The 12537-nt window shown below is 50.9% G+C and overlaps 1 protein-coding gene across 1 annotated transcript in view; it reads left to right on the top strand.

Moving 5' to 3' along the window:
* Positions 1-12537, top strand: part of CCDC33 (coiled-coil domain containing 33) — a 117917-nt gene that overhangs the window by 103248 nt on the left and 2132 nt on the right. Inside the window, 7 exon segments of the mRNA XM_006922706.2 lie at positions 8050-8215; positions 8487-8575; positions 8797-8928; positions 9023-9113; positions 10042-10208; positions 11336-11422; positions 11804-11917. Coding sequence (XP_006922768.1) covers positions 8050-8215; positions 8487-8575; positions 8797-8928; positions 9023-9113; positions 10042-10208; positions 11336-11422; positions 11804-11917 — 846 coding nt within the window.

Genomic DNA, 12537 nt, shown 5'->3' with positions numbered 1-12537 from the left:
GAGTGAGGGTTAAGACACTTCAAATCCTTCTAGATTTTACAAATAATCCCTCTACCCACTAGTCTTTTACTGTTGGAATTCTGACATTTCATTTGACATCTTGTTTTTTTGATCATCTAATCTCCACTGGATCTTTCCAAAAGATTCACCTAAAGAGAAAGTGTTGTGGCCGCCAGCCCCCGAAAGACACACGGACCACCAGAAATCAGTGAGTTATAGGAAACACACTCTTTATTCAGCCAGCTAGGTCTGCCAGGAGTACGCAGACCCCAAATTAAGCAGCTCCGAAATGTAGAGGTACAGTGTTTTTAAGCCCTAAACCCTATTCCTCCTTCTTTCTGAACACAAAAGTCTATTTTTCTTCTATTTACTAACTGTCAACCCACAGGTCGGTTGGGCAAGCAGGGGTACAGAAACAGAAAGCTTATTGTTAGAATGTTATGCTCTCATGGTTGATAACCTATGTTCCCATGGGCGATAGCCAAGCAGTAATTTTCCAGCCAGCACAGTGGTGACTTAGTTGTAGCTACCTTCCAAGCCAGAACTGGCTGCAACTCATGCCAGGCTTGGGGCCACCTGATAGCAGTTATAATGCAAGTTGAGCCTGGTTGCTGCTTGTTCCAGGCTTGGGACCACTTAGCAAGAAGTACAGGGCATGCTGAGACAAGCCATTTCTTATTTCAGGTTTTGTGGACCTTGAGAGATTTTAGGAAAGTCTGCAGTGCAAGCCAAGTCCAGCCACTTGTGTGAAAAAGCCACTGCAAGTGGCTTGGGCTGGGCACACAAATGGATTGGGACAAGGTATCGGGGAATCACCAGGGTGGGATGAACAGTGTTAGGTTAATGGAGACCTCAGATTTGGCGCCTGCCTGTGCCTGCCAGCTGAATGGGGAAGAGTTCAAAAAAGGAGCAATGGCACCTGCTAGTACTTCCATCCCTGGAGGGAGAAGCCCTGAACCCTGCCCCTCAAGCACTCACCCCAAAGATAGTCAGTTCAGTTCCTCACTGTATGTCCCTAGTGCTTTTCAAGCTGTTTTCTCTGCAAACTTAGAGCAAGTGAGTTTGTGAGCCAGCAAGTCCATTTATGGGCTCTTCAAGAGGAACACCTGGGACCCCAGTAGTCCTTCATCTCACCCACCCCAAATCCCCACTGGTTTTCACAGCCAGAAGTTGTGGAGACTCCTTTTCCGGACACTGGTGCTCCATGGGGCATGGGCCTGGGACCACTCACTCCTCAGGGGAAACCTCCAAAACCAAGATATCCCTCCTGATTATTAATTACTACACTGTGGGTAGAGTGTGGGGCCAGCCCATTCAACATCTCCATCCCTCCTCCAGTCTCGATGTGACTTCTTCTTTATATTCTTAGTTATAGGAATTCTGTTCAGGAGGTTCTCAATGATGGTTCTATAATTTAGTTGTAATCAGGGGAAGATGTGAGCACAGCATTTACCTACTCTGCCATCTTGATTGGAAGTGAATCCTCTCCTTTTTTCAATAGCCTTTTTAATTGTGCAATGTAACCCACGTAGAGAATATTGCATTGAACATAAAAATAAGACATAATCAAGTTATTACAAAACAAATGCCCAGAAAACCACTATTCACATCAAGAAACAGACCATCACCAGCACCCAGAAGCCCCTCATGCCCCTCTTCTCCTAGACATGACCACTTTGCCAGCCTATTGTCTTGCTTTGTTCTTTATACTGTCATCACCTAAGCGTGCCTCTGTAATCACTATGGCCTAATAGTTTCTGTTTTTAACTTGAAAGGACGTCAGAGTATGTATGTTGTTTTGCATATGGCTCTTTTGCTCATGTTTTATGTGTGAGATTCATCTGTTCGGTTGCTTGGTGCTGTGGTTCTTCTTTTTAATTACTGTGTAGTATTCCACCACGTGGTCCCCACCTGTCCCTTATCTCTGTCCAGTGATTTATTACTGTCTTGCCATCTCTTTAATACTTTTTAAAGGTAGTTTTTACTTTGTAACCAGGTTTTTAGGTTATCTCTGGGGTTGGGGTGGGGAGTAGGGGGGAGAGGTCTACATTATCCAATGTGTCATTACATAAAGTGAAAGGCCATTGCCTCTCCATTCTGAAGTTCTGCTTTCCCAGCCTGCTCCAGCCCCTTTTCCTCCCACCTCTCTGGCAATTGCCCTGATCTTGAGGGCTCCTCTCCCACTACCACCCTCTTCTTTTGTCCTTGAAACCCAACCCCCCACTCTACTCTACACTTTCCCCGATCATGGAAAATCTTCCTTCCAAGGCTTCACTCACATCTCTGAGGGCTGTCCTCCCACTCCTCTATCTCCAGCTAGCTTGACCACCATCATTGTCTGTGGCCACCTCCACCTAGAGGCTGCACAGGCTTCTCACACATAATACGTCCCGCCCCTCCCCAAGCCAGCACCTCCTCCCCCTCACTCCCTGCCTGAACCTCCTCCCGCACCAAAACACCAGATATTCCTCCTCATTCTCCCCACCTCCTCCTCACTTTTCTTCCTCCTGCCCTCATCTCCACGCTATCTACCTGGCACAGGTCTCATCATGTGTCACCTGACTCACTGCTCTTGCCTCCATTCTCCCAATTCATTCTCTGTGTTTAGCAACCAGAGAGGTCTTGTCACATGCACCCCTGTGCCCCAGCTTAGGCTCTCAGTGGCCTGCAGGACAGAGTCCAAGCTCTTGAGACAGGCCTTCAAGGCCCTTTTCTGTCTGCCCTACCTTCTCGCTAGCCATACCCCTACTTTCCCTCCCTGTACCCTGTTCTCCAGAAACTTGCCTCCTTTGTTCCTCATCACACATTCCCTCACACCCCTGCCTGGAGAGACCTCCTTTCATCTCCAGGTAACACATGCTCATCTTCAAAGAGTCAGCTCAGATTATCACCAACTCCAGGAAACCTTCCTGAACACCAGGCTGGTCAAAGGCACTTCCTGTCATCTCTTCAGTGTAGAGGGGAAATCACTACAGGTAGGGTCAATCTGAGCTCTTCTGTGCTCCGTGGCCCCAGAATGGCATAGACCTGGCACACATTGGTGCCCAGAAAGTGTGTTGACTGGGTGTTTACTGGCCTGCTTACTGGCCTGCCTAGGCTTTACAACTAGTTTCTGTGACCTTGAACATACTGCTGCTCCTCCTGGCCTCAGTTTCCCCATTTGTAAAATGAGAGTATAAGGCCCCTCTGGTCAACACAGTCGGTAGTGACCACAGGTGTATTTGAACTTCCCCACTTAGGTGAAATGCCTCATAATCCACCATAAGAATTTCTTGTTGGGGGCAGGGAGAGGGCTAACAATTGCCTTCTTCCGGGTTTTGTGAAAGATAACTACTGCCCCTCCTCCTTAATTAATGAGAGAGAGGGCAGGCAAGGAGGGCACTAGGCCTCAGTTTCTGTAAAATACAAATAGTCACAAAATCATACTTTCCATATCCAGTACCTAGGGCTATTGCAAGAATAATTAATTTTTTTAAAAAGCACTCAAAAGTTGGCACAAGGACAGGCATTCATCTCTGGGTACCCTGTGTGCCAGGGCTCAGCATGCTCTCCTCACACCCTCTCACCCCACAGCTACCCCTTGAGGAGGGGCTATTTTCCATCCACAGATGAAGACACCGAGGCTCAGAGCACAGCTGCCCCCCTTCTAGAGCCAGAGAGGAAGTATTGATGTGGCAAAAGCCACCAGCACTCAGTGACAGGGGGTTGATTCGAACCCAGGGCCACCTGATGCTTCTCACCTTAGCAGACTAAAAGCTGGGGCCCTTGTGGGATGTCAAGGGGTTAGAGGGTACAGTGGGCACTCAGGATCAGACTCAGGTGGAATCAGTGCCCTTAGAGGATGTGCTAGCCCAAATAAGCTAGGAACTGGGGGAAGAAGGGGCAGGACCATAACAAGAATCTGGGACATGGTGTCCTGTGTGTTCTCAAGGCTGGGCTGTGACGCAGAGCATGGCCTTGAGTGGGGAGCTCAGCCCAGGCTTCAGGGATAAGTCAGACTGCAGACTCCCAGCCCAGCTATGCTGCCCAAGGTTGCTCAGCTGTAGGAATAGGCAAAACTGAGAAAGGAGGGCAGGCCTACCAGAATGCCACCTCTCTGGGTCCCATGGACAGGGGGCGCTGGCCAGAGTAGACACTGACGGGGACAAGCCAAGGCCAGAGTCCCTCTCCATCCGCCTGGGGAAACCTCACACTCAGAGACAGGCCAGGCTGGGGGTGGTGTTGGGACCTGGGGAAGGTCTACAGGGCTAACCTCTAAGAAGTGGAGTCAGGAAGAAGCCATGACCCTTTCTCCAACAGGGGCCATCTGGCTGAGACAAGGACACCCACTTCATCCGGGCTTCAGCTTTCTTTGTCTGTCAAGGGGGAATGTTAAGAACAGAGCTTTGTTTACCCCTGGGACTGCTGGGATGAAGAACAATGGGATCCTAGAAAGAAAGAGCCCTGAATGAGACGAGGAGGTGATCAGACCCATGGGGTAGGCTGAGGGGCTGGCAGCCCCTTCCCCTGGGACTTTCTCCATGAATGTGTGCACACATGCACACACACACACAGTCTTCATGGAGTGGACCATAAAAGCACAGATGAGGTCATGGGAATGGGGGAGGAGGGTTCTCTGCAGATAGTTCAACATGAGTGGAGCTATGTAGGGAGGAATAAGAGTGTGTGCTGGAAGGGAATGGTTGGGTCAGTGTGCATGAGGGAGTAGCTTGTAAGAGGCTTTACATGCCAGGCCTCAGACTTTGCATCTGGTCCAAACCTCAATACCTCACTCTGAATCACAGCCGTGATGATCTCAGCCCTCTGCCCACATACATATAGGCTAAGATGCCCAAACTCCAGCATCCAGCAGGGTCCTTCCTTGCCTGGGGCCCCTGCAGGAGAAGCTGGTGAGCTAGCAATGTGATCAGGCTGCCTCATTCAAATCTTCCGTATTCATACTGTGCTGAGCCAGGTGCAGATGAAGCTACACACCTACCTTTCCTGACTAAGGGAGGCCTGGGCATGTCCAGCTCCTTGGGAAGACAGGGAAACCCCTTCTTCTACTTCCACTCCAAGGCAGCCTTGGTCTTAGGGGCAAAAGGCAGAATGGGGCCTCAGGATATCAAATGGACATTGGTACCTGTGCTGGCCACCTCCCCCATCAGTGCCCTTTAATTTCTATAGACAGATTCAGCTCAAAATCAAGCTATTCTTCCCTCTGGGTGAGGCCCCCAGCCTTCTTCAATCAAGTAAGCACAAAGAGCACAGGTTTTAGAGCAGAGTCTGGGTTCCAGTGCTTTCTCTACATTTGTTGGCAGTGTGACCTTACGTCACTGAACCAGTCTGAGTCTCATTGTCAGAAGGCCCTGCAAGGAGGCATAGCTGAATCCGTCTGACTCTCCAGGATGGGAATAGAGAAGACCTCACAGGATGCAGAGGCTGCAGTGAGGGCCTATGAGCAGGACCCATAGGAGCATCCACAGCTCACGGCTGGGAAGAACCCACTGTTGCTAAGAGCTGGGCGGGTCCTCAGAGAAGGGTAGCAGTGTGGAGGTTTTGTGTACTTAACCAAACCTGAGCCAAGATGTCATTTATTTTTTAATTCATTAAATTTTTTAATTTGTTTACATGAAGTACAGCACACATTCAGACAAATGCATAAAACATAAGTATATTCACTGTGATAGATTATTACAAAGTAAATAGTAAAGGCTCAATGAAGGTCAAGAGGCACAGCATTGCCAACACCACTGGAACTCCCTGGTGCCTCCCAATCACCCCTCACCTCCCTAAATAGACTTCATACCCTGACTTCTAACTTATCGCTTGAGTTTGTCTGTTTTTGAACCAGATCTATATGGCATCACAGAGTAGGTATTTGTGTTCAACTTCTTTTATGCATTTTGCTTGAGATTTCTTCGTGGCACTGGCTCATTTTTATTGCTATATAGTATTCCACTGTACGACTATCTCAACATTCTACTATGGTGGGCATTTGTGTTGTTTTCATTTTGGGATTATTACAAATAAGGCTGGTAGCAATGTTCTTATCCCTGCTTCTTGATGCATTCACATTTGCATATTTATTGGGTATATACTCAGGAGTACAATGGTTAGATAGATCATAGGCTCTGCATACATTCAACTTTAATAGTATCCAGTATCCAAGCAGTTCTCCGAAGTGATGAGTGATGGCAGCCAGGAGGAAGAGGGAAGCATCTGACCTCCTGATAAAGCAGCCACTGAGCAGACAAGGAGTAGGATGAGAATGGCTTCCTCTAGGTCATACCCACCCTGGCAGGGCCTGTGCCAGCTGCCGCATATACACTGACTCTGAGCCCTGCGGCAACCTGTGCTTATCTCACGTAAGGAATTTGAGGCTCTGAACAGGGAAGGAGCCTGTCTGAGCTCGCTCAGCGAGTCAGTGGCCAAGCTGGGTTCTGACCAGGGTCTGACTACAAACCTTTGTGTGTGTGTGGTCTCTGGGCTGGCTCCTAGTTAATGGAGTTGTCTGAGGACACCAGATGGCAGATCTGAAGGAGCCAAGACCTGGAACTCTGCTGGGGCAGGTGCTAGGGAGATGAACCCAGCACTGGCACTGATTAGACAGAGTCTAGCAAGAAGGCTAGACAGCAGCAGGTGATAGGTGGTGTCTGTTTGGGAGCCCCTCCTCAAGAAGCCTGTGGCCCACCCTGCAGCAAGTTGTTGGCAGAGGCTGGGCATCAGGCTATATCCCCAGTCAGCATGGGGCCTAGGTAGGAGTTGGGGACAGAGCTCTGCTTCCCGGAACTTGGGAGCCTGGCTGTTTTAGGATCCCCCGCCCCATGTGCAAGACCTCCACAGCCTCAGGAAGGCAAAGCACAGGGGCTTAGCAAACTCCCATTGGCCTCACTTCCCTCCTCCCACTCCTCCTGCACCTCCTCCCCTTCTATGGACCTTTCTAGTTTCACATTTTTAGTCCCTCTTTTATATCTTGCGCTGTTTAGATTTAAGAAACTCCCTTTACAAAACTTTTTCTAAATAACAGGAGGGAATTTCTGATTATGAAACAAATGCATGAAAATAGAGCCTATTAATTCTCCTATGCATACATCAGAGCAGACATGAATTCCCTGGCCCCCCTCCCCCAAGACTGAGATCCCATTGATAATTATTTTTAGTGACCTGTTTTATCATTTCTCAACATATTGTGATGTTTCCAAGTAAAGGGGCATTGTGGCAGAATTGCACAGTACCTGGGGTCACAGACTCAACCAGCAGGACTGGATTTCAGACTCTGTCTCTGCCATTCAGTTTTGTGACTGAGCAAGTTACTCGCCTCTCTGGGCCATGGTTTCCTGGTTGGTAAGATGAGGGTGATCATAGCACTGACCCTCACAGGCTTGTGAGAACTGAGTGAGGGCAGTCCTCCTGCTCTGGAACATAGTAAATGCTCAGGGAACACCAAGTTTTAGGATGCCTGTCACTCTTAACCTAACGACAGAGCCCGACGTTCTGGCCTTACCTCACACCCCACATCTTGTAGCTGGATCCCAACCCTGAGTCTTTATTTGGGTCTCCTGGGCCTACTTAGTGTCCTTTCCTGACCCCTGGACCAGTTGGAAGCACTGGTGCCTGAGGTCATCTCCCAAGTGGCATTCAGTAAGATTTCTGAGAGGTTCTTCCCTGGGTTTTCAGTGATATGAGGAAGAAGAAGGATTAGAAAAGAGAAAAAGGAGCAAAGAGAAGACAGAGAAGTGGCTCTGGAAACCTGGATTCAGGTCCTTTTGAGTCTCCATCACTCGTGGGCTTATGCGTGATGGAGCCTCATGGTGTCTGAGTCCTGGGTCCCCACAGTTGGTATCTCAGGAAGAGACATGGCCCCCTGGGGAGAACCTTAGCTCAACTTCTTTCATAGGGTCAGGAAGCGTGCCAACCAAGTCATAACCACCCATCTGAGGTGTTGTTAAGACTTGAGGGCACAATTGTGGTTCACTCTGTTCGTTGGCCTTGCGGGTGACCCACTGACTTCCAAGTGTGGATGCAGATGTGGGCTGGAGGCTCAACTCTGAGTGCTGGAATCCACAGGAGATAAACAATTACCGCCGGGCCATGCAGAAGATGGCAGAGGATATCCTGTTGCTGCGGAAACAGGCCAGTGTCCTGGAAGCGGAGAACCGCATGCTGAGGAGCTACCTGACCCAGGAGGAAATGGGAGAGGAGCAGGACAATGCGGACAAAACCCAGAAGCTGGGTGAGAGCGTGCAGGCCACCAAGGGTGTCCTGGAGTCTGCCTGAGCCCTGGCTCTGGATTTCAGGACAGGGTGACAGGGAACTTTTCCCAGGTGGGCATGCTACTGGACATAGGCTGGTAGGAGCTGGCTAAGCCCTCTCCAGGATGGTAAACAGAGAATCCAATCCTGTCTCAAGCCCCAGGGCTGAAAGACATCTGCCCGCCCCCCAACTATTCTGATTTGAGCTGGGAGATGCCTCCTGCCTGAGCCAGCCACCTCCCCCACCCCCAGTGTTCATGAAGCAGAAACTGCTGTTGAGTGAACTGGACATGAAGAAACTGAGGGACAAGGTGCAGCATCTGCAGAATGAGCTGATTCGAGTGAGCTGGGGCTTGGGGGGCAGAGGGCATGAGGAGCCAAGTGGACGGGAGCTAGGGTAGGAGTGTGTGGAGAAGTGTCTGGGAGCAGAAGGGAGAAGGGCCTAGAAGGGGGACAGCACAGTAGAGAACTCAGCAGAGGGGCGTGGGATGGACCCTTTAGGCCAAGAGTAACACTTAGGTACCCCTTCTTTCCCCCTTCCCCCTCTTTCCCCCACCTTCAGAAGAATGATCGAGAGAAGGAGCTGCTTCTCCTGTACCAGGCTCAGCAACCACAAGCTGCACTGCTGAAGCGGTACCAGGACAAGCTGCAGAAGATGAAGGCACTGGAGGAGACTGTGAGGCACCAGGAGAAGGCAGGGACCGGAGGGGCCAGACTGCCAGGGGCCAGCCACAGAGGGATGATGTAGAGCCCCCAGACCAGACCAGCCTCTGCACTCTGCCCCGCAGGTGATCGAGAAGATGGAGCGGGTGCTAGAGGACAAGCTTCGGGAGAGGAACGAGCCCCTGCTAAACAGGCTGCAGGGAAAGCCCAGTGTGGGTGAGGCTGCTCCTTGGCTTTCATCCCATCCCTTGAGATCCTGCCTTCCCGGACTTCTCGGTTTCAGGAGCACCTTCCAATTGGGTCACAGGGGGGTACTCCCCTATTCATTCAAGCTCTGAGCACTTCCAGAGGTCCTCTGAGCTCCCTTCTCTTCCCAGGGAGCCCCACAGGACACATAGGGACACAGTGTATAAGCCAGGCTAGAAAGAGGTAGTGGGGCTACCTGGGAAGTTCCCAACTTAACTCCAGGACCCTTCAAATTATTTCCTCATTTCCCATATCTTCAAAGAGTCTGCTTCTACAAAACAAACAAAAAATATTTTGGTTTAATCAATGGTTTGTTTTCTCCATTGATGTTAACCAAAGCCATCTAGAACTGCCATTCGGAGGTGACTCTGATGAGCAAGAGAGAACCAGGTCACACCATTTCAGGCCAGCCCCGGCAGAAGATTTCTCTGAGCCTGTTTGTGTAGCATCACCAGGGACCCCTGCATGCCCAGCCTGTGTTCAGCTTTCACTGCATAGAGTTTGGACTGGGGGTGTTTCTGAAGGCCTTTAGGAAAAAAAAGAAAGTAGGGCCCACATTTCAGGAGCCCTGAGGTTATCCAGGAGTGGGATGAGAGACAAGAAGGCAACCTCGGGAGGGGAATCAGCCAGGGCAAAGGCCTAGGGAATGACCATGCCAGAAGCAGAAAAGGGAAGAAAGATAGACGAAGTGTTGCAATAAACCCAGGACAAAGGGTAGGGCAGCGGTTAAGGAGAACATTGTGGTCAAAAGCCAAGATGGCCTGAAAGGTGTGGACCTGATTCCACTGGCAGTGGGGAGCCAGAGGAGAGGCAGAATGGAGCAAATGCTGGGGCAGATCAGGCTAGGGACATGGAGGCAGGAAAGCCAATCTCATAAACATTTGTGGCCATTTCACAGCCTTCCCCATGCTCTCAGCTTCTGGCCTTCCCCAGGGTCCTACAGGAGAGAACCAGCCTATTGACCTTTACTCAGCGCTGCTGTCAGAAAACTCGAGGCTGCGCGCGGAGCTGGAAAAGAGCCGCCAACAGTCGGCCCCCATCATTCTGCAGCAGCAGGCCCTGCCGGTAAGAGATGCTGGCACAGATTTGGCCTGGGCTTGCCTGCACAGGTCACCAGGTTTCCAGCCACTGCTCGGCACAATCCAAGTTGAAGACCAAGACCAGGAGCTAGGCTTCCCAGAGTCTCCAACGTGCCTGGCATCTCCTGGAGTGCCAGTTCTCAGGCCTTGCTCGCTCTTTCTCCTGGGGAACACATGAGTCTGAAAGCTTCACCTCGACCCTTATCTAGCATTCTGGGGGGAAGCAAGCCCCTAACTTGCTCTTGACCCCTGACCCCTTTGGCCACCTGGCTGCCTTGCACCTAGACTCCACATAGGTGTCTCAAAACTCTGGTCTAGAGCACTTCCTGGGTTGGTACAGCCTTGGAGAGCCCTTTTCCCCCATCCCAGGTGGACCCCAGGGAGTTGGGAGCAGGAGACCTGGCAGAGAGGCTGCAAGAGACAGATGGCCCAGGCCATTCCAAGTGCACAGAAACCTTGCCCGCACAGGTGGGTGCTCCAGGCCCCAGACATGCCTTGCCCTTGCTCTATTTCTGAGGCTGCTACAGGTGCACCTGCTTTAAGCAAACCAAAGACAGGACATTTGGAATTACAGAAGAGGGGTGGCCCAAAGCACAGGAGAGTTTTTCTCTTTATCTCAGAACTCACAGGAGGTGAGTTCTTTTTGAAAGCACCCGTAATGCATGGGCATCCAGCTGTAGCCACCACCCAGCTCCACGGTGCCTAAGATTGTCCCGTGAGCACGCCCTCAGCGGGCAACTACAATGCTGCAACTTAAAGTGCTGGCAGTGGGAGAGCCTTTGCTTCACAGATTCTTCACTTTGCAAAAAGACTCCCAGTTCAAGATTCCTATCTGTGTGCTAACTCTTTCGTGCATTTTACATTTAAAAATTGATGTGCAAAAACTTTATATACCCAAAATCTGTGAGGAGAGCGGCTGTCATAAAAAGCGTGTGCTGTGTCAGGTCTGAACTTCAGCAGAGGGTTCAACCCTGGGTCTGAGACTCTGCATTGGGGAGCTGAGGTTGGAACTTGGACCTGGCTGGTTCCTCCCTCATCATCTCCTGGCTACCTGAGCTCACTCAGCCACAGCCCCCAGCTGGGGCCATGTGAGAGTTTCTGCTTTGCCCACAGGATCTCCTTGCCACTACTTCAGACAAGTTTAACCTCCTGACCAAGCTGGAACGAGCTCAGAGCCGGATCCTGTCCCTGGAAAGCCAGGTAGGTGAGGCACAGGAGTTGATCAGGCTAGAAAGGTTCACACTCGGCCTGTGATGAGGATCAGGTCTCTGTGTGTCTGTCTACAGGGTCAGGGCTCGGTCTATGACCAGAGTCAAGAATCAGTATGCACTCAGGGTCAGGGTTCAATATGTTGTTGGAACTCAAAGAAGGTCCACCTGTGTCTTAACAGACCAGGCTATCACTTGGCCCCTCTCCACCCAACCCTGCCACTCCTGAGGTTTCTTGGGAAGATAGCAAGGTCACATTGCCCAGGGCTTTGCTTTCTGCCCAGAGAGTAGGCTGAAGCGCTGGTTGTCACAGATCTCAGGGATGGGCTCTGCTACCTAGCAGTTCTCCATCTGTCCCTCTCTATGTCGGCAGTTAGAAGACTCAGCTCGACGCTGGGGACGAGAGAAGCAGGACTTGGCCACAAGGCTGCAGGAGCAAGAATACGGCTTGGGGCACCCCTCAAACGCCATCATCACAGACCTGCCGGTGAGTGATCCCTCTGGAGGAGCTCCCTGGTGTTTGGGCAATGGAGCTGGCAACACCCACCCCGAGTCACTGGGCCTTGAGAAAACCTGTCCAGGTGGGCCAACTTCCCTGTTGGAAGTCAGAGGACCTAGGCTCAGCTTCTACCCTTTTACCAACTGAAGCCCTTGCCTTGTCTTAATTCCCCACTTGTATGAGGGGAATAGAAAACCCTGCGAAAGCTACCCCCTCCCTGGCAGTGGTGGTAAGAATCAAAGAGGAGATGGCTGTGGATGAAGTGTTGCCCACATGGGCACTTCTCGAAAGCTTTGACACTAGCTGTACTTTAGGACTGGATTTGTTCGTGATCAGAGTAGCTGTGGCTGCCATTCATCTCCATAGTGCCTAAGATTGTTCCATGAGCACACCTTTCTTGGGCAACTGCAATGCTGCAGACCTGCCAGGGAAGGGAGCATGTTACCTGAAACATTGCCAACTTCCCAAGACCAGATAGACTTACTCACAATCTGCCCCTCAAGCTCAGCCTGGACCACCCAGCCCCCAAAGTACTGAGCTATCAGTACTCAGCTCACTTCCAGGTTCCCAGCAAGGCCTGAAAAAATGGGGGACTGGCAGAACACAGA

Source organism: Pteropus alecto, unplaced genomic scaffold, assembly GCF_000325575.1.
Source record: "Pteropus alecto unplaced genomic scaffold, ASM32557v1 scaffold38, whole genome shotgun sequence".
Taxonomy (NCBI): Eukaryota; Metazoa; Chordata; class Mammalia; order Chiroptera; family Pteropodidae; genus Pteropus; species Pteropus alecto.
Note: the sequence above shows the minus strand (reverse complement) of the source record. Positions and strands in the feature narration are given on the sequence as shown.